The 21,433-nt window shown below is 58.4% G+C and overlaps 3 protein-coding genes across 3 annotated transcripts; 2 read left to right on the forward strand and 1 right to left on the reverse strand.

Annotated features, from left to right (window-relative positions):
• Positions 1 to 2,703: 2,703 nt before the first annotated feature.
• IUM83_09626 (glycine-tRNA ligase) lies at positions 2,704 to 4,755 on the reverse strand (the record flags this gene model as incomplete). Its single annotated transcript, XM_067934077.1, has 1 exon — positions 2,704 to 4,755. The coding sequence occupies one exon, from the start codon at positions 4,753 to 4,755 to the stop codon at positions 2,704 to 2,706; it is 2,052 nt and encodes a 683-aa protein (XP_067796887.1).
• Positions 4,756 to 5,235: 480 nt separating this feature from the next.
• Positions 5,236 to 6,948, forward strand: IUM83_09627 (Proline oxidase; the record flags this gene model as incomplete). The annotated part of the gene is made up of 1 exon (XM_067934078.1): positions 5,236 to 6,948. One exon carries the CDS (start codon positions 5,236 to 5,238, stop codon positions 6,946 to 6,948), a length of 1,713 nt encoding a protein of 570 aa, XP_067796886.1.
• Positions 6,949 to 10,606: 3,658 nt separating this feature from the next.
• IUM83_09628 (uncharacterized protein) lies at positions 10,607 to 21,433 on the forward strand (the record flags this gene model as incomplete). The annotated part of the gene is made up of 5 exons (XM_067934079.1): positions 10,607 to 10,975; positions 11,038 to 11,419; positions 20,364 to 20,740; positions 20,803 to 21,184; positions 21,342 to 21,433. The coding sequence occupies 5 exons, from the start codon at positions 10,607 to 10,609 to the stop codon at positions 21,431 to 21,433; spliced, it is 1,602 nt and encodes a 533-aa protein (XP_067796890.1).

The raw sequence follows: 21,433 nt of genomic DNA on the forward strand, positions 1-21,433 counted from the left end.
GTCCACACACACGATACGAGCAACGATTTTGGTTCAACTCGGCCTGTTTTGGAGAGATGCATACCTGCTTGCTGAAGTCGTCCTCGATAATGCTGCCGATGCAAGCTACGCTGAGACGTGGTCTCATCAGCAAAGTCGGCGGAAGTTGATCCAGGACACGGCGTGTGGCCTTGTTGTTAATGCGAATTCGGGCTACACTTCTTGCCGGAGACTTCCACCGGAACAAGTCAGCTCCTTGTTGGAACGGATCCAAACTTTGTCGGGTAAAACCAAACTACTATCGTTTCCGCAGCGAAGCAGAAATCGTGCACACTGGCTGTAGCTCATTGATGCAACTTCGTTTTCTCGGCCCGAAATCCGGAGGTCGGGGTGCGTGCCGCGTGCGCCACACGCGAGCGTTTGTCGCGGCAGATGGATGCTGGGCTAGCCGATAAGTGCGTTAGTGATCAGTACACTTTTGCCGAGTGTCTGCTAGCTTTTCTTCAGCTGGATGTGGACTTGTTTGGGAACGAGATAATCGTGTTCCCCGTGCTGGAGCATGCAAGCTCCGCAAGTGAGAGTGACATCACACCAGCCTCCGATAAAGCTAGCGGCCCAGCAACTTCTCCTCGCGAGTTTCTTCCCCGCCGAACTAGGGGGATGAAAACATCAGCGAGGTGCTGACGTTGATGAATACGACAACGACGAGGTGACTGAAGCGAGCAACGGTATTCAGCCGTACGGCACGGACGAGGAGGAAGGCCAAGATGAGGCAGACGGGAGCTACAGCTCTTACGCCAACCAGGATGAAGCCGATCTAGACTCGATAGTTAATGCTGTGCGTACAGGCACAAAGTTGCAAGATGCCGAGTGCAATGACGAAGGGATGCCGGAAAGTGATGAAGACGCATCCACCAAAGACAATGCTGATAGTGAAACACTGAACGGCGTTCAGGTTGATCCAAGCACGTGCCGATCATGACGACAAGGTCGAAAAATTGATGGTCACTTTTGTCTTCTCCAGAGATTTTCAGACGATAACGAGCCCGCAGCAATAGCGGTGAGAATCGTGGCATTAGGCCAGGTAGAAACACTCGCCACACCAACTGCACCGAATATAGTAATATAGTACCGGTAGTTTTTACGTGAGAAACAGCCTGGTACATATTCGTATTGCGGGTGTTGAAGAACAAGTTTGATTCCATTAACGCAGTTGCGAAGCCCGGCAGGATTTGGTTGAATTCACGTTCCACTTACGCCGTAAGCCTTACGGTCATTATCCAGCTGCGCTGGGTTCGAGAACAATTTCCACAAGCTCGTACACCGATCGCCCAGAGTGCCTTGGCAGTCTGCGCTGCCGTTACGCGTTGTTTTCGAATTCGAGGATTCTCGCATCAAGAATGAAGCATGCCAAGCAGTAAAATCGACAGCAGCTTTATCGCAAAACTGTGTGAACCTACGGCCGCGTGATATACAGCCAGGTAGCCACCCCGCAATGCTGGTCTCGTCGTGGAATGCACAGTTTGCTTGGCGCTCGTGACGCAACTTCCATATTCGGTGTCCGGAGTGATACGAGCATTTTGCGCCGTAGATAAACCAGGAACAGGACGTCCCGATCGGTCACCAAAAACCATAGTCCAGGCTTTAGGCGTGGCGACTGACGTATACATGTATCGCACACTCGTCTTGCCACGTTCACCGCCGTGGCAGCGCAGCGGACCAGATGATTCGCTCCACGTGCCTCATACTGGCCATCGTCTCGCTCTTCCCTCTCTTGACTTTATGTGTCGAGTGTCGAGTGTCGGTAGGTGTGCCGGCCCTGGGACTCCCAGTGGGAGCCCAAGGCAACGCAAGCTGCGCGGGAGTTGAGCGGGAGCTTGCCATCCTCCGTGCCGTAACCATGGATGGTCTGCGGTCCAGCGACAGCGCCGAGGCCCGCGCATCCATCGGTTCGGCTTCAACCAGACAAGCGCGCGAGCTCGTCACATCAGCTCGGGCGCTTGTGTTTTGACGAGCACCTTGCGGGTCTGTCGCGATTGGCCAGCGCTCGAGCTCGTTCGAGCTCTTCTAATCATGATCCGAAAAGTTGCTTTGACGAGCTCGTTCGCCTCGGCGACAATCGTTGCAGAGCCGGGTCTCCGTGTGCCGGTGTCACGGCAGTAACGCACTGTATCCATCTGACGCAGGGCGACGTCAGCGCTGGCGCCAGGATCCGCATGCCGCAGCATAGGTTTCTCCACATAAGGCGCAGATGCAGCGGTTGAAGCAGGTTGCTTCAAGCAACCAGGCAGGACTTTCGTGTTCAATGCAGTGTTGTGCGAGCGCTAGCAAAATGAAGGCATATTAAGAGCAAAGAGACAAAAAGTACTCAAGAGGGCAAGCATGTCGTGCACACCAGGGTAAGGTCACCCGGGGACCCATGCAACTTGCACCACAGCGCCCCTGGCTAGAGTCTAACTACCGGTAGTCTGTCGAAGTCGCAGTATGTACTCCTAGTTTCAAACTACTGCAGTCCTTTGACTACGGCCAGACTCTCAAAACATCGGGAGTGAAAGTATCGTTCGTAATTTCCGCTTTGCGGAGGAGTATTTGAAGCACGCGGGCACCTAACCATTGAGTCACGTGAAGCAATGCATTACGATCACTTACGTCGCATCCTACGTAGCCTCGTCAGTCCGCTACTGCTGCTGCTGCTGCATCTATCCGGTCGCGCACGCTACTTACCTACTCGGCGGCGGCAGTGACCTTCGGGTAGCGCTCCAGCATCTGCTCCCAGGTGGCCGTGCCCTTGACCAGCTTGTTCACCTCGGCGCCGATCACATCCATGGGGATCCGCACCTGCGCCGTCGAGTCACGCTCGCGCAGCGTCACCACGCGGTCCTTGACCGTGTCAAAGTCGATCGTGACGTCGAACGGGATGCCCAGCTCGTCCGCGCGCGCGTACTTGCGGCCAATGGCCACGCTTGACGTGTCCACCTTGCACTCCAGACCCTCCTCCACGAACACGTGCTCCAGCTCCGCGGCGAACGGCTCGAACGCCGGGTTGTTGCTCAGCGGCAGCACCGACACCTTGATCGGCGCGATGAGGGGCGAGAACGACATCACACCGCGCTTCTCGTCGCCCTCGCGAGTCGAGAAGTTGTGCTCGAAGACGGCGGTCAGCAAACGGCCGATGCCGAACGAGGGCTCGATCACCGAGGGAACGAACTTCTCCTCGCTCACCATCTTCTCCACCACCTTGATGGCCACCATGTCACGCTGCAGCGTGAACTGCTTGCCGTCGCACAGCGGGCCGAGCGTGGCCTCGCCCTTGGAGGCCAGCTCGTCCTCGAAGGTCTGCGCTCGTGGCACGTCGTCCTTCAGCGTCTCGAGCGCCTCGAGGATCGTGGCGACATCGGCCTTGAACGTACGGCCCATCTTGCCCTTGTTCGGCTTGATCTCCACGATCTGGCGCTTCTCGGGCTTGTCGAACTTGTGTGTGCCGACCATCTCCACCTTACTCTTCTTGGCGTGCACCGTCAGGTCGTAGCACGAGCGGTCAGCGTGGCCAGCGCACTCGACCCAGCCGGAGCTCAGCTTGATCTCGAGGTCCCAGCAGTCCGTGGCGTAGTGGGCCATCTCCGTGTTCAGGTGCTGGCGGAAACGCAGGCGCTCCATGTCAATGCCGATGGCCTTGCAGAACTTGTACGTACGCGCGAGGTAGTACGCCAGGCTCTCATTGGCGATGATACCCTGCTCCACGGCGGCGCCGCACGTCATCTGGACGGCCTTGCCGTGCGTGAGCTGGTTCGTCTTGGTCAGCAGGGGCAGCTCCAGGTCCTTGACGGTGGTGAACTTGGCGTGGCTCTTGTCCTTGGGGTTGACGAAGAACTCGATCTCGGCCTGCTGGAACTCGCGCACGCGCAGGAGGCCGGCGCGCGGCGAGATCTCGTTACGGAAGGCGCTGCCGATCTGCGCGCAGCCGAAGGGCACCTTGCCGGCGTTGTACTCCAACAGACGGCGGAAGTTGAGGAAGATGCCCTGGGCCGTCTCGGGGCGCAGGTAGCCGACGAGGCCACCCTCGGGGCCGATGGCACACTTGAACATGAGGTTGAAGGGGATGGGGAAGCTCAGATCCGCACCCGTGCCGGGCGCCTTGATGCCGTACTGCTGGAAGACGTCGTGGATCTCCTGGGGCGAGTACGACTCGGCCATGGTGGCGTGCATCTCGTGCTTCTCGCGCTCCTCCTGGCTCAGGTCCGGGTGCTTGTCCAGGAAGTTCTCGACGTGGTCCTCCAGCAGCTTGTCGGCGCGGTAGCACTCGCCCGACTTGGTGCACTTGACCATGAGGTCCGTGAAGCGGTCCACGTGGCCCGACGTCTTGAGTACCACCTCGGGCATGAGGTTGGTGCACTCGACCTCCAGCAGCTTGTCGGCGAACACGAAGTGGCGGCGCCAGAACTGCAGCAGGTTGCTCTTGAGCGCGCAGGCGGGCGGCCCGAAGTCGTAGAAGCCGCCCACGCCGCCGTAGATCTCGAAGCTCGGCACCACGAACATCTTGCGCAGCAGCAGGTCGTCCAGCGCCTTCTTGTCGCTCTTGCTCAGCCCGTCCTCGGCGGGGCCCTGCAGCGCCGTCTGCGTCTCGAGCTCCAGCTTGAGCTTCTTGAGCTCGTCCACGGCGGCCTTCACGGCCTCGGCCGCCGCGCCCTTCTGCTTCAGCTCGCGCACCTGCGCGCCCTGGCGCGTCACGGACGCGCGCAGCGCGTCCAGGTCCACCACCTCGGTCGGCGTCGCCATGCTCGGAGGGATAAAAGAACTTGGCGTTTGTATACTGAGGGGAGCGGCGGCTCCAGTCAAAACTCCGCCCAGGAATGGATACGGGAACGTTCTCCTGGTGGGCACAGCTCGCAGTGTGCGGCACACCACATATGCCAGCGCGGAGGATCACCTGAGAGAGGGATATCCCGCAGAACGGTGGCATGCCACAGCGCGGGCTATGCGCTACCGCAGTCTCTGACGTGGATCTTTTTTTAACTCCGCGACGGTTCGCCAGCCAATGGAAGTTCAAGCAGTGCGCCCCGTCGCTGCTCCTCATTCCGGCGAACATACGAAAAGGCAACAAGGAGGGAGGACCTGCCACGCCGAACAGCATGGCGCCGCCCAGCCCGAGCCGCAGGAATGGCTCGCGCCTCGGCTCCTGGCGAGCTCACATCGCATTTCGCCTCGTGGAGCGCAAGCCGACTTCCACCTACGCAAGCCTCGTCTACTGTCCGCCCGATGATGCTCCGCCACGTCTCGCGACTGCCGAAACCGGCCCGCAGCAGCTTGCCCCGCGCCGTGGCGGCCGCGCACTTGTCGGCGGCGGCCTCGCCGCGGCCTTCGTCGGCGGCTCCCACGGCCGCCGTGGCGCCCGCTGCCGCCCACGAGCACTCAACGCTGGGCCAGAGCAAGCAGACGGAGCCGTCGCTGGCCACCGAGTTCCAGAACACGGAGCGCATCTTCGCCACCAAGACGACGCCCGAGCTCGTGCGCGCCTACGCCGTGTACTTCACGTCGCAGTTCCGCCCGCTCGTGCAGCACAGCGGCGAGCTGCTCGAGCTCTCGTACAAGTTCCCGGGCGCCAGATTCACGGACGCGCTGCTGCGCGCGAGCTTCTTCGGCCACTTCTGCGCCGGAGAGGACGTGAACGAGATCCGCCCCGTCATCCGGAAGCTCGAGTCCGCCGGCATCGGCGCCATCCTCGACTTCGCCGCCGAGGCCGACGTCGAGCAGCCTCGCGACCTCAACGGCGTGGACCAGAACCTTGTCTCGGCGCGCACCTACGCCTACGACGGCGAGGCCGCCTGCGACGCCAACGCGGCCATCTCGCGCCACGCCATCATCGACGCCAGCGAGGCCGCGTCGGCCGGCGAGCCCGCGTTCGTGGCCATCAAGTGCACGGCGCTCGGCAAGCCGGAGCTGCTCATGCGCATGTCCGCCATCATCGTGCAGGCGCAGTTGCTGTTCCACACGCTGGACGGCCCCAACCTCTCACGCGCCAAGTCACGCTACCTCGAGCGCATGATTGACTACCCGACGCTGAGCGCCGGTCTCCGCAACGCCGGCGTGGACGCCACCGAGGAGGAGATCCAGAAGCTCTTCGCCGAGCTGGACCAGTCTTCAGGCGACGGCGTCATCGACTACGTGGACTGGGTGAGCTTCCTGGACCCGTTCGACCTCACCATGGGCCCGCTGACCCAGTTCATCGAGGAGGAGCCGCTCTCGGACAACGAGAAGACCCAGCTGCGCAACATGATTGCACGTCTCGAGTCTCTGGCCAACGACGCTGCCGAGCGCGGCGTGAAGCTCATGGTGGACGCCGAGCAGACCTACATGCAGCCGGCCATCGACCACCTGACGCTGAACCTGCAGCGCAAATACAATCGCGACGGCGCGGACGTCATCTACAACACGTTCCAGTGCTACCTCAAGATGTCGAGCGACCGCATCGACATCGACCTGGAGCGCGCTCGCCGCGAGAAGTTCCGCTTCGCCGCTAAGCTGGTGCGCGGTGCCTACATGGTGCAGGAGCGCAAGCGCGCCCGGGACAAGGGATACGCCGACCCAATCCACGACACGATCGAGGACACGCACGCTAACTACGACGCGCAGGTGACCAAGCTGCTGCGCAACAACAACCTGGCCAGCTTCATGGTGGCGTCACACAACGAGAAGTCTGTGGTGAACACGGTGCAGCAGATGCAGGACATCGGCATCAGCCGCGCCACCGGCGGCGTGTACTTCGGCCAGCTGCTCGGCATGTGCGACCACGTGTCATACACGCTGGGCGCCAACGCGTACAAGGTGTTCAAGTACGTGCCGTACGGCCCCATCCACGAGGTGCTGCCGTACCTCATCCGCCGCGCGCAGGAGAACTCGGGCCTCATGAGCGGAGCTCAGCTGGAGATGCGCATGCTGCGCACCGAGATCAAGCGCCGCATGTTCGGATGAGCAACGCAGTCGTGCGATCAAGGAACCTGTGAGTTTGCAGTTCGGCCTTGGCACTAACAAGGCCGGCAATGTTTGTCCTAACCTATTGACGCTCCTCCCGCCCGCCGGACCAAGAGAGAACGTAGAAGCATTGAAATGCCGGCGAAGGTTATGAGCCGAGAAGCGAATGAAGCCGAACAAGAGATGGGAGTGAAGTCGGACAGAACGGATCAGAGATAGCTTGGACGTGCCAAGAGGCAGTTGGTCCGCGCTGTTGGTCCAACACCAACAGTGTTGGAGGAAGAGAAAGATGCATATTCGAGAAGCAATGATTCAGCACAATCCATTCCAAATCGATGCAGATGCACGTTCAACTTGGTCCAGCCTCTACGACGTAGACTACGTTGCAGTTTGCTTTGCGAAACCTGAATACATGTATACATGTACAGACGAGGGCGTGAATAAGGAACGGGTGTCATCTTATAACCTCCAAAACCTAATGTTCTGCAATTATAGAGGGAAGAGCTTGAAGCACTGACATTGGCCATCGCCATTGGCTGCTGGCAGAGCTGGGTTTTGAATCTGGGCGGGAAATTCGAATTTGTCACGAACAAGATGGAGCGAGAATGCGCCTCACCAAGCAGCCCTCTGTGCAACGCGCACCCGCGAGCCAACGTGGAGCCTCGCGACGCTAGGGGAATGGGCTCGGGAGAAGTTTGCGCTGGACAAGGCGCCGGGCAAATCATCCGTCAAGAGGATCCTGGACAACGAGAGCTCGCTCAAGCGCATTGCGGTCGACTTTCGCTGCCGCAAGAAGGTGCCGCGGGCGTCTATGGTGGCCCTGGACTCCAGCGATCCAACCCATGGACCAAGGTGTGATCGCGTGGATCAAGCGGCGTGTACTGCAAGACTGCGGCGAAGAGGCAGTCTGGAGACTGTGCTGCGAGCTGGACCCCTTTGTGCCTTTTTTATCGAGACATCGGACGCAGTCACGTGGTGCAGCAACGCGTGGAATGCGCTGGACGCCGACACCATCAAATCTTGTTGGCGCCACGCCGGATTATACGTGGACCGGACACAGATAAGTGACATAATTAACTAAATCAAGTATTTTGTCCACATCAATGGCAATTTATGCCCTCTAATTGGCTCATACCACTTGAAAGTTGTTATATATCAGGCGTTCCTTATTCACGCCCTCATCTGTACTGTCAGCGCATACGTCCGCCAAAAGCTTACTAACTGTATTAATATTACTAATTGGGGGCGTATAAAATGTAATATCACTACATAAAGTTACTAAAAGTAAAATCAAACTACTAAAACGGCCTACCACAGATTCAGCTCGCATTTCCTCATCCGCTCAATCTCTTCGTCGTTGTGATGGAGAATTAGCTGGCGCTGGGCTCGCTCATTGCTTGTACGTGTGCGAAGAGGGCTCAGTCCAAACGAACCTGTCGAAAAGATTATCTCTTGAAAAGCTGTTGAGAAGCAACGCCCCAGCCAAACTCGAGCGAGAAGTGTTACGGTCGGAAAGGTCTGTTCACCAGTGTCAACGAACCATCGACGAACGTCGATGAATTGGCACAGACGCTCCACGATCCAGACTCGCTTGCCATTAGGGAGAGCCATTGACAATTTACCAAGCACTGCTCTACGCTCTTCGGCATCAGCGTACTGGTGTTACGCAACTTCAGCCCACTCCACTCGATGGGAGAGCCGTTTGTCCATCACGTCATCAGCTTGTGTGTAGGGTAGATTCTGCCAGTGCTTGTTCTGTTTGTTCAGAAACCTCCTCTCCACGAAGAAGGTTAAGTTCGGATTCTAAACGTCGAGAACTTCATCGTGAGGAGATGCGGCAGCTAATGCAGCTGCTGCAGAATCATCCGATTGAGTACTAACGCCATACTTTCACTTGTAGATCTCTCGGTGCTCCATATATAGTAGCGTTTTAGCTGCATCCATAATGTTGTCGGTATGGGTCAGAGATTCGAAGGTAGTTTTCTTGCTAATCGTTTGGTCCGAGGATCAAGCAGCGGTGCCATCGCCATCGGCACTGACGGTCTGGGTAGCCTAGTGGCAATTTGGTGGAGGGTTCGGGTAATGCAGCGGTGCCCCAGCTCGGATATTTTGTCAAACTTCAATTCAATGCGAGGAAAATTCTTCTCGTTCGTCTCTTCGTCTCTGAGACCATTGAGCTGGTAGGCGGCAAATTTGTATGAGTTCATACGAGCTGAAGCAACACGGAGTAGTACATACATCGTAGATGAGAGTGTGTTGGCCGCTTGCGACTCAACCAATGCAAGCTCGGCAACATGATGCATACTAGCCTCCATTTCGACAATCAAACTCCATTCATTGTCTGAAATGCAAGTAAAGATATCTTCGTCCTTCTTGCCATCTTTGTCATCCTTGAAGTACCATTAAAATGCCGTGTAGTTGACGATGGATTGGATCTCTGAAAAATCTTGACAACAGATGCTACTGTGGTGTAGCAGAACGCACAAATTAGTCCTTGCACACATACACAACAATCACCGAGCTAGTCGGCGCTTGTTGGCCTGCGCTAGGTTGTCCCCAGCGGTCCAGCCCTTCCGGGACAGCGGTGGCGGTCCTCGCCGAGACCAGGCAACCAAGCCAATCGTTCCTCCGGAAGTCAGCTGAGCTCACTGACTCCAGTTCCTCAAACCCGTGCCGTCCACCAAAGGATGGACAACGGCGCGCGAGCGCTTTTACGGGCCACCGAGAGCAAAGGCTTCTCGACTAGAAGTGTCACGGCACCCGGGCTATCCGGCGTACCGTCCCGCAGACTCGGCGGGACTTGTCCTTGGCGCGCTCGGCGAGTTCTTTGCCCTTCCCGGGCCGACTTGTCTCTTGGCGCTACCTGTCAACACCCTACAAGCTATGCCTCTCGGGTGCTGACGGCAAACATAATCCAGCCCGCGCAGGGACTTACCGGACAGTGTACGCTGGTCTTAGACTTGGAAAATTCTGCTCTGTTTGTTTGTTTTCTCTCCGAAGAGCCGCTAAGGCTCTAACCTACTTTTCCCTATATCATATACAAATACCTAATGAAATGAAGGGGTTTCGTATCTCAACTGACCCCTCGCTGAGTCCTTATGTAACTATCTTGAGATCCCGCTGACTTCTTGACTCAGTGAGAAGTACCGTATCCACTCTCACTTTGCAACGACTGACCGCTCTGACTTTCAAACTCTTTCACCGACTTCAGTACTTGGCGGGAATTACCGCGACCGCTTCCACTCTGAGACACCAAACCGCTCTAACTCTGAGACACCTTGATAGTACCGTAGCCGATCTGACTCTGATACACCCGACCGCTCTCATTCTGCAACGACTTCACTCGCCCAGGCGGAAGTTGGTGTCGGGGCACATGCCGGTCATCGAATTTTGGTGTGGCACTACACCACAATCGCCCCAGTCATGATACGACCCAGCTGGCGAGTGTCTTGACCCAACTGCTGTGTCGCAGCCTGTGCCCCTTTCTGTCAGTCAGCGCTTTCACTCCGCTCACGCTCACGCTCACATTCACCCGCCAAGTCGTCTCGTACGGTTGCCGCTCGCCGCTCACGCTCCTGCCGGTACGTCGCTTCACCGGCGCCTTTGTGATGTGTAATATCCTAGCTGACATAGCTGTTGTGATGCTCCAGACACTCCCATGGCCAGCCCACCTCGCGCCGACTCGGCTGGTGTGGTTGCCGGGGTCCGTCGTCCAGTCGACGACCACCCTGACTCTACTCCTGCTTCGGCGAGCCCTCCTCCGACAGCTGCGGCTTCGCGTGGTGCCGGAGCTGCTCCAGTCTTGCATCCAGCACCCACGGTTAGCGTCGCCCCCGCCCCCGGAGAGGAATTGCCGGCTCTGGCCGCCGCCGACTTGGCGCCTTCGGGAGTGTCGCTCGCTGAGCTTGATGCTGCCCCGCCGAGTCCCCGCACGACTCCGGCGTCCTCCGCTGACCTCGAGGAGGGTGAGTGCGCCGAGTCGAAGACGCGTGACCTCCGCCGCGACGACACTGCTCCCGCCAGCCAGGTGCGTCGAATTCTTCTCACATGCATCGCTGACTTGCTGCTAACCTCCGCTTCGTTTTACAGATCTCGCCCAGTCTAGCGCCAGCGAGAATGGCTTCGGTCATCAGCAGCTCGACCATCCATGCGCCGCTCATCGGGGTTGCTGCGGGTCGGCGCTTCCCCGATACCAAGCCTTTCGAGTCGGCAGCCGAACTCGCTGAGTTCTTCCAAGATCTCTCTCCGACTTCACCGTCGACTCCTCGAGTCCCAACAGCTCCGGACACTTCCTCGGGCTCAGCGGCAGCTTCGCCGAGTTCGACTTCGCAGTCGGCTCGGCCCCGCTCTATCCTGAGGGTCCGCTCTGGCCAGGAAGGGTTCCCGCTCGTCGAGTCCCTCTCCAAGCCGAGCTCCGACGACCCAGCTATGCGGCCCGTTTCTCCGGTCGCCGAAGCCGACTTGGCTGGGGGTGAGTCGCCGTGTTCTTCGGTCGCCCACAGCGACATCTATTCGCCACGCAGGACCCCTTCGCCGAGCCCCGCTCGCAGCCCCGTGCCTGTTGGCTACCGGCGTGATGGCTTGCTAGTGGACGGCATGCCACCTCTTCCAGCCGCTGACTCCGACAGCTTCCTGCCGAATTCGCTGCCTCGCCGAGTTCAAGTCGCGTCCATGGGGTCCAATGCACCGCCTGACGCTGCCGGCCCGCCTCCGCAAATGATCGCAGAGTTGTGGACTCGGCTCAGCCAATGGGACTACGCTCGCCAAGTTGAGGAGAGCGATCGAGCCCGCTTAACAGCATATGTGCTCCTTCGCCCTCCTTCCTCGACTGATGCTGCTCTCCGCCGGGACCTTCTCGCCAAGTCCACGCCTCGAGAGATGCTGGAGTTACTCTCCTCGGAGGCTCCTTCCCTCCCGTGCTCGACCCAAGAACTCGCCGACTGGAGGGTCCATGACGAGTCGCTGACGCGGGCAAACCGGGCTCTGGATCGCCGGATGCAAGTGGCTATCACCGAGTCAGCTCGGTTGACCCACGAGCTCGCCGCTGTTATCCGCGAGCGGGACCAGTGGAAGAGGGGGCTCAATATAATACTGAGTTTGTCTCCTCTCTCCGCAAGACCGTGTGCACGCAGGAGTTGCAGCTGAGGGAGGCAACTCGGCAAGAAAACCGCCGAGTTGATTCCTCCCAAGTGCTGACCGATCACCTCCGCCAGGTTATTCGGCAGCGTGACCTGGAGCGCCTAGGTCATCAACTCGTCGAGCGCGACGTAGCCTACTCAGCTCTCCAAGGCGTGGCTTCCTCGTACTTCGAGCGTGTCCAAGAAGCGGCTCGAGTCGTCTCGTCCGGTGGCGCTGACCGGGCTTTGCGGTTCGCCAACCAGACAATCGAGCACCAACGCCGAGTTATCCAGCGGCAGAAGAACATACTCCGCCACCAGAACCAGATCTCGGTGACCGACCCGACCTTGGCCGTGGCTGCTGCTGCGGGTGTGGACACCCCAGGACTCTCGCCGAGTGAGTTGGCGCTCAATGCTCGACTGTGCCGTCTCCTCGAAGCTCGTTGGCCGGAGCTCGCTCAGATCCCGACTGGCGAGAGCAGGGATATCACCCTCCGAGTCAGCGGTGCTGTTGCTCCGGTCCACACACCACCTTCGGATCCTTCGCCGAGTCAAGCGTCGACCAGCGGATCAGGTGGCTCCGGCAAGCCAGCTGGAGGTTCCTACGATCTGGATGAAAGCTCGCTGGACCTCGACGTTCCTTCGCTCGAGCTCCGCCGAGTTCCTGAGAGTCGATACCGTCGGGATCACTTGACTCCAGCCACCCGTCCTTCAGCGCATCTTCCCCGGTCTCAGCTGGTACGTCGGCCGCGCTGAGTTCTTCCCGCGGTGCCGTGATTAACCATGACAGCTCAGCTGACTTAGGGACTCAAGGATCCTCCTCTCCGACCGCTGACCTCGCTGTCTCGGCGATATCGGCGGCCCCTGCGTCCATCTCGCTGGGTTCGAGTTCCCCCTCTTCGGCGCCTGTGTCGACGGATAGGGCTCGTTCCGCGAGTTCTTCCTCGGCGCCCGCGGTGCCATTGCAGCGATTTCAATGTCCCACACCGGTAAGCACCATAACACCCACGAGCAGCTGCCATAGCCTCCATTCTTCGCCGTCTTCGCCGACCCGTCAAACGATAGGACGTATCCTTCAAAAGTCAAGGGTACGTGAGCATATAGCAACTCCGGGTCGAGTCGAACCGTAGCCGAGTTCTTGGACGGCGGGGCAGGTGACTCAGCGACTCGTCGATACCGATATGAGGTGTGACGGTCGCTTGTAGCAACTGAGCGAAGTCAGCGTCCATCTCGCTGACTCGCTTGATCTTTAGGCGATACGGGTACAGTAAGACCTCGAAGCGTACTGCCCTCCCATGTAACGACTTCGATTGGAAGACCCCCTCCAGGGTAGAGAATCGCGTGTAGACATGGAGGGTCTTCCCGGCGAGGAGAGTATGGCAGATCTTCAGTAGGTGCAGCAAACCCAACACTTCCTTCTCGGTGGGATGATAGCCGAGTTTATTCTCCTTGAGTACGCGCCCACAAAACCGAACGGGGTGGAGCTTCTCATTGTGAGGTTGCAGCAAAGTACTGCTGAGCGCCCACTCATTGGCGAAAAGCATGATATGCACTTCACGCGCCGAGTCGAAATGCCCGAGTATCGGAGCTTATGCAGCCTTCTTCTTCAACTCGGCGAAGGCAGACTCAGCGGCTGTGAGGTCGCCCCCTTCGCTAAAGTCAGCGTCCGTCAGCTGATACAAAGCTGCTCCGTAGACGGCCATGTTCTGAATAAACTGGTTGTAATAGTTCAAAGCACCGAGGAACACCTGCATTCCCTTCTTTGACTTTGGGAACGGCAACTCGGTGATCGCTGCCATTTTGGCTGGGTTGGCTCTGATTCCCCTCAGCGAGACTTCGTGAGAAAGGAAGTCGACTGCTGGTTGGACAAATATGCTCCTGGTGAAGCTGATGCCGATTCTGCACTCAGCGAACCGAATCAGCAATCGATTTAGCGTCTCCAGGCACTCGTCGAAAGTCGTTCCCCCGAAACAGATGTCGTCGACAAAAGACCACCGTTGGATTACCGGAGTCAGCGCAGATGTGTCTGACTCACCCGTGGAGAACATGTCTCCGTCCGGTCCGTTGACTAGGTCTTGCAGTGGGTCCGACTCGGCGGAGGCTTTTAGATCGGCCTCAAACTTTGGCATCGAACTCAGCGATCTGGATGATTGCCCCGAGTTCACGCTTGACCGATGCTGTCGCTGAGTTGTAGCAGCTGCATCAGCTCGGCGGACGCGTTCCGCATGTGTATTCCACCCGCCCCGGGGCTGTACAAATCCCCAGAGCGCGTTGTCGATGACTCGCTGGTATATCTTAGGCGCATTCTTCAATCTGAATGGCATTCGGAGCCACTCAAAATGCCCCAAGGCACAGACAAGAGATGAGATCTCGCGAGCTCGCTGAGTCATCATAACTGCCCAGAACCCGCTTGCTGCATCGAGTGAGCAAAACCACAGGTAGCTCTCCAACTCGGTGAGCAAGTCATCAACCAAAGGCATCGCATATTCCATCAACACCGTGATGGCGTTGACCATTTTATAGTCAATGCACAGCCTTATGTCGACCCCATTCTTACTCAGAACGATCACAATGGGCGAAGCCCATGGACTCTTTGAGAACGCGATGAGCCCAGCTGTGAGCCCCTTCAACAACTCGTATAATTTCTTCAGGTGCTTCAACGGGACTCGGCGAGCTCGGGTTGGTGTCCTTGCACGTCAATATCGCAAATCGCCCCATACGCCGGAGGTGGCAAAGCATTGCCCATGGCTATCATGATACCCTCATGGGGCCTGAGTGTAGCGATTAGCTTGACTCGCCGAGTGGGCTGTGCACACCACGTTCTTTCCCTCATAACCCAAAGTCGTCGGTGCCGAGTCAGTGAGATCCGGCAGAAACGCCAGCCCGTGGGCGTAGTCAATGAAATCGATCTCAGTTCCGGTGGTCTCGAACTCGGCGGATTCATCAGCTGAGTCGCCCATCGCGGCAATCGACTCGCCCTCACCCAGTACCATTGCTGCGGCAAAGCGTAAGCGCAAATCCTCGTCGGGGTCATCTGCTAGTGAGTCATCGCTGACTTCAATCTCGCCCTCATTCTGCGCATTCTTGGCCATCGCCCCAGGCGACGCATGAGCACTCCCTGCCACCCTAGCGCTCCCAGCACCGATGGATTGCAGCGACTGGCTTAGGCAAGTGGCTTCGTCCTCTGCGTCGTGGACTCGGCATTTCTCGCGGAGAGTATCCGCTATCCCAGCCGACTCAGCGGTGGACTCACCAGTCACCCCCCGGACCATCGGCGCCATCGCCGCATGGAACTCGGCGATCTCGGCGCTGAGTTCTCCTGACGGCGCTACTTCCACTGACTCGGTGGTCTTGTTCCCAGTGTCTGCCAGAGCCAGTCGTTCAAGGAGTTCGTGTCTTTGGGCCCAAGTCAACTCGGTTAGCTCGCCATCACCATGCTTCGGGCTTCGCTTGAGCGTCCCTGTCGGTGTCAGATACGATTTCGTTTCCACCGCAGGTGGTTGTTTGGCTAGCCAGTCGTCGTACAGGCGCTGTTCCTTCCTCAGTAGGGACTGGTCGATCGCAGTCTCGTACGCGAGAACCTGCCAATCGCGGTACTTAGCTGAGTTCAGACGCACAAATCCATCATCCGGGGTAACAACTCCCCGTGCAACATCCAGAGGACCACGGAGAAGTGAGCGGGGCACCACACCAGCTTCTCGCTCACATTTGTCAGGAGGACCTTAGTTGGTTTGCTCCGCGAGCCACGGACAACCGTGGGTATCCAATCTTTTGTTCGTCGTACCCACAGCTCATAGGGTATCCAATCTTTTGTTCGTCGTACCCACAGCTCATGGGTGTCGGAACTCGGTTGTCTGCGTCTCAGGGCGAGCTTAGCGACTAGCCTTGGCTGAATACTCATTGACTCAGTTGGACCGCAGCTCACTCGGCTCTCGTAAGGCGACTCATCCAACTAGGCGGCCCGCTACTTCAGAAGTGGTATAACCACTTCGTCCGGCAATTTCGCAGTCGAGTTGAACAGATCCAGCCGCACACCAGCTGAGATCATAAAATCCGTCCCGAGAATTAGATCAACGCCAGCATAGTGCGGCATAATCCATACTTCAAACTCGTAGACCAATTGCCAGCCGAGAGTCACTTTTACCATTGCCCGAGCTGTCGTACCCAGCTTGCCCTTGTTGACGCCTTGCACATTAATCTACTTATCGTTGCTCGCAATGCGTTTTAACCGTAGCCTCTTCGCGAAAGACTCAGTGATCGCCGAGACGTTTGCTCCAGTATCAAGCAGAATCTGGGTCCGCTTATCGTTCACCGCACCCATCACTAGGGCGCGCATGCGGACTCGGCGATCGTACTTCCTCGCCGGCCACCACCCCATGCGCTCACCAGAGTGCAGTCTCATCGTTGTGACGTGGTCTGGTTCGTCTGTACTCAGCTGAGTCTACCTCACCATAGTTGTAATAGCTCGGCGATCTTCCTCTGGGTCGCCGAGTTCATTGTTCCAATCAGATCCACGTTCATGTCCGTCGGCTCCACACTACAATTCATCACCTTCTCCACACATCATCTCGGGCCGTTGCGCCTTGCCGACGAAAGCGAACACGAAGTTCGCTTCGACCGCCGGCTCAGCTGACTGTGGCAGCCCGATGTAATCCAACCCAGTCGGAGTTGGCGGGCTACCTAGTTTAAATCATTCGGCTCGTAGATATCGTGGAGGTCGACGGGCACCGCCGACTTGTCTACCGAGGTACGGACGAACTTGGTGAGCTTCTCGAGCCGCTGGAACATCTCGCAACGACCCACATCGTGGACTTGCTTGCAGAATTTGCATCGCCTGGGGCAGAAGTGCCCCGAGTGACTGTTGCTCCCGCCCGGTACACACGGGCCATAGCGAGGGCGTTCACTGAACTCGCCTCGGCGATCTCGGTGGTCGTAACCCCGCCTGTCACGGGTATCATATCGGCGATCCCAGCGTTGGCACTCAGCTGACTCATCTCGGCGACCTGGACGTTGCCGCTCGCCTGACTCTTCTCGTCGAGCTGGACGATCACCCCTGCGTCGCTCCGCCGAGTTGCTCCGACCTGAGGACTGGTCATTCACGGCTCCAGCGTCTACGTGATCTTGGCTCTTGTCGGAGCCAGCGTCGCTGAAGCTGCTGTAGCCACCTTCGCTGCTCGACGACTCATATCCGCTGCCTCGCCGACTCGACTGGCGCGAATCGGAGCCGCGGTACAAATCATCCACCGACGCGTCCACTGCGTTGACTCGGCGGTCTCGGCCCTCGTCGTGGCGACTTCGGCGATCATCTCGGCGCGGCTCGTGTCGATCATCTCAGCGAGACTCGCGACGGTCATCTCGGCGTTTCTCTCGGCGGTCATCTCGCCGAGTGTTGTCACCCCCGCCGAGTTTCGTTTCCTCGACTGCTGATTATACGGTCGCGTTGCTTCTTCCTTTTTCGCCAAGGATTTTCTTGTTGATGATCTGCTCCACTCGCTGAATGTCGGCGAGTTGGAGCGGGTACAGCAAGTCCATGACTTCGTCGTCGCCGCAGTTGAGCAGGAACTGCTCAACGTGGTCGGCTACATCCGCACCGCCCTTCTCGTACTGGATCTTGGCGGTGCGGGCGTATCAGTTGAGTCGGATGAGGAAGTCGCAGATCGGCTCATTATCTTTGCGGGTAGCCGAGTAGTATCTGGTCCGCGCTGACTGGTCGAACTGAGAGCAGTAATAGTCGAGGAACGCCCCGCTGAGTAGGTTTCAACGCTGTTGAGTCTTCTTAGGCAGCTGGCGATACCAGCTCTTGGCCGATTGGCCGAGACTCAGCGAGAATGGCTCGCACCACGAGTTTTGAGGTTGCCGAGTCCCCTTCATCTCATAGATGAAGCGTTTCAACCACTGCAAGGACGCGTCTGAACGGTATCGCTTGCCCTCGAACTCAGCGATCTCGTCGAGCGAGAAGTGGGTGCGCACTTCCAGACACCTGGAGTCAGCTTGTTGTTCGCCGTCATAACTGAGTCGGCGGATTTGCGCCTTCACCGACTCGTCGGGATCACCCCTGTCGTCCCACGGGTCCTCGCCGAGTTCCGCTTCGTCGCTGGGGTCGTATAGGTGGTTATAGCGACCACGACTCGGCTTGCCCTTCTTCGGGGTCAACATGTGGGAGTCCTCGAAGTACGGGGTTCTCACATTCGACCGGAACTTCTCGGCTTGCTCGGTCTTCTTCGTCTCTGGGGTCCGGGGCAGAGGGACTTTGCTTGGATCTTCACCGAAGTCGGCGATCCGTTTAGCAATTGTCTGCTTGACTCCGGGAGCTGGCTCCAAACCGAACTCGGCGCGCAGCCGACGCTTCCACTGAGTCGGCTCACTTCCAGCTCGGCGAACATCCCAGCCCGATAACATCAAGCTGTTGGGCCTGCTTGTGCAGCGATAGCCCATCGCCTTCAGCAGCAGCGCCGTGTCCTCGACGAGTTGGTCCAGACTGGTGCTGTTGATTGGCTGAGTCAGCTCGGGCCCCAGCACCGGCCACTTCGCTTGCGCCATCGCGACCGGCGCAAACATCATCATCCACTCACTGTGGACTCTCATCTCCTCACCGAGTCGGCTGAGCACCTTGTTGGCACTCGGCGTATCGGCGTTCCGGGTTGCTCTTGGGATAAGGGGCGGACGTTCCCCTTGAGCAACCCCTTGATCATCATCTTCATCGTCTTTGTCCGCATTTGCGTTCAGCTCGGCAGCGAGGCTGCACTCAACAGGGCGTGGATTTTCCATCCGACTCACCTGGAGCGACAACTCCTCCACTTCTCTGAGTAACTCAGCTGTCGACTTGACATATTCGTCGACTTCCTCCTTCTCCTCATACTCATCTTCATCTCCTTGGCCTCGAGCGTCGTCATCCTCGAACTGAACGTTCCGGGCCGCATCCATCGTCATGGGTGCAGCCAGCAGACTCGCTGAGTTCGATCGCCCCGTCGGTGATCCAGCTCGCGCTGGGCTTCCCGACTCGGCGATGGCAATCCCTTGGCCATCCTGCTCACTTGTTCTCACTTGACTTGGTTAGTGACACCTGCGACAACACGCACACCCTGTTCCTGGGTCGCGGCACCAGTTGTGGTGTAGCAGAACGCACAAATTAGTTCTTGCAAATAGACACAACAATCGCCGAGCTAGTCTGCGCTTATTGGCCTGCGCTAGGTTGTCCCCAGCGGTCCGGCCCTTCCGGGACAGCGGTGGCGGTCCTCGCCGAGACCAGGCAACCAAGCCAGTCGTTCCTCCGGAAGTCAGCTGAGCTCACTGACTCCAGTTCCTCAAACCCGTGCCGTCCACCAAAGGATGGACAACGGCGCGCGAGCGCTTTTACGGGCCACCGAGAGCAAAGGCTTCTCGACTAGAAGTGTCACGGCACCCGGGCTATCCGGCGTACCGTCCCGCAGACTCGGCGGGACTTGTCCTTGGCGCGCTCGGCGAGTTCTTTGCCCTTCCCGGGCCGACTTGTCTCTTGGCGCTACCTGTCAACACCCTACAAGCTATGCCTCTCGGGTGCTGACGGCAAACATAATCCAGCCCGCGCAGGGACTTACCGGACAGTGTACGCTGGTCTTAGACTTGGAAAATTCTGCTCTGTTTGTTTGTTTTCTCTCCGAAGAGCCGCTAAGGCTCTAACCTACTTTTCCCTATATCATATACAAATACCTAATGAAATGAAGGGGTTTCGTATCTCAACTGACCCCTCGCTGAGTCCTTATGTAACTATCTTGAGATCCCGCTGACTTCTTGACTCAGTGAGAAGTACCGTATCCACTCTCACTTTGCAACGACTGACCGCTCTGACTTTCAAACTCTTTCACCGACTTCAGTACTTGGCGGGAATTACCGCGACCGCTTCCACTCTGAGACACCAAACCGCTCTAAATCTGAGACACCTTGATAGTACCGTAGCCGATCTGATTCTGATACACCCGACCGCTCTCATTCTGCAACGACTTCACTCGCCCAGGCGGAAATTGGTGTCGGGGCACATGCCGGTCATCGAATTTTGGTGTGGCACTACACCACAATCGCCCCAGTCATGATACGACCCAGCTGGCGAGTGTCTTGACCCAACTGCTGTGTCGCAGCCTGTGACCCTTTCTGTCAGTCAGCGCTTTCACTCCGCTCACGCTCAGGCTCACGCTCACATTCACCCGCCAAGTCGTCTCGTACGGTTGCCGCTCGCCGCTCACGCTCCTGCCGGTACGTCGCTTCACCGGCGCCTTTGTGATGTGTAATATCCTAGCTGACATAGCTGTTGTGATGCTCCAGACACTCCCATGGCCAGCTCACCTCGCGCCGACTCGGCTGGTGTTGTTGCCGGGGTCCGTCGTCCAGTCGACGACCACCCTGACTCTACTCCTGCTTCGGCGAGCCCTCCTCCGACAGCTGCGGCTTCGCGTGGTGCCGGAGCTGCTCCAGTCTTGCATCCAGCACCCACGGTTAGCGTCGCCCCCGCCCCCGGAGAGGAATTGCCGGCTCTGGCCGCCGCCGACTTGGCGCCTTCGGGAGTGTCGCTCGCTGAGCTTGATGCTGCCCCGCCGAGTCCCCGCACGACTCCGGCGTCCTCCGCTGACCTCGAGGAGGGTGAGTGCGCCGAGTCGAAGACGCGTGACCTCCGCCGCGACGACACTGCTCCCGCCAGCCAGGTGCGTCGAATTCTTCTCACATGCATCGCTGACTTGCTGCTAACCTCCGCTTCGTTTTACAGATCTCGCCCAGTCTAGCGCCAGCGAAAATGGCTTCGGTCATCAGCAGCTCGACCATCCATGCGCCGCTCATCGGGGTTGCTGCGGGTCGGCGCTTCCCCGATACCAAGCCTTTCGAGTCGGCAGCCGAACTCGCTGAGTTCTTCCAAGATCTCTCTCCGACTTCACCGTCGACTCCTCGAGTCCCAACAGCTCCGGACACTTCCTCGGGCTCAGCGGCAGCTTCGCCGAGTTCGACTTCGCAGTCGGCTCGGCCCCGCTCTATCCTGAGGGTCCGCTCTGGCCAGGAAGGGTTCCCGCTCGTCGAGTCCCTCTCCAAGCCGAGCTCCGACGACCCAGCTATGCGGCCCGTTTCTCCGGTCGCCGAAGCCGACTTGGCTGGGGGTGAGTCGCCGTGTTCTTCGGTCGCCCACAGCGACATCTATTCGCCACGCAGGACCCCTTCGCCGAGCCCCGCTCGCAGCCCCGTGCCTGTTGGCTACCGGCGTGATGGCTTGCTAGTGGACGGCATGCCACCTCTTCCAGCCGCTGACTCCGACAGCTTCCTGCCGAATTCGCTGCCTCGCCGAGTTCAAGTCGCGTCCATGGGGTCCAATGCACCGCCTGACGCTGCCGGCCCGCCTCCGCAAATGA

The sequence above is a fragment of the Phytophthora cinnamomi genome (genome assembly GCF_018691715.1).
Source record: "Phytophthora cinnamomi strain GKB4 chromosome Unknown Contig15, whole genome shotgun sequence".
Lineage (NCBI taxonomy): Eukaryota > Oomycota > Peronosporomycetes > Peronosporales > Peronosporaceae > Phytophthora > Phytophthora cinnamomi.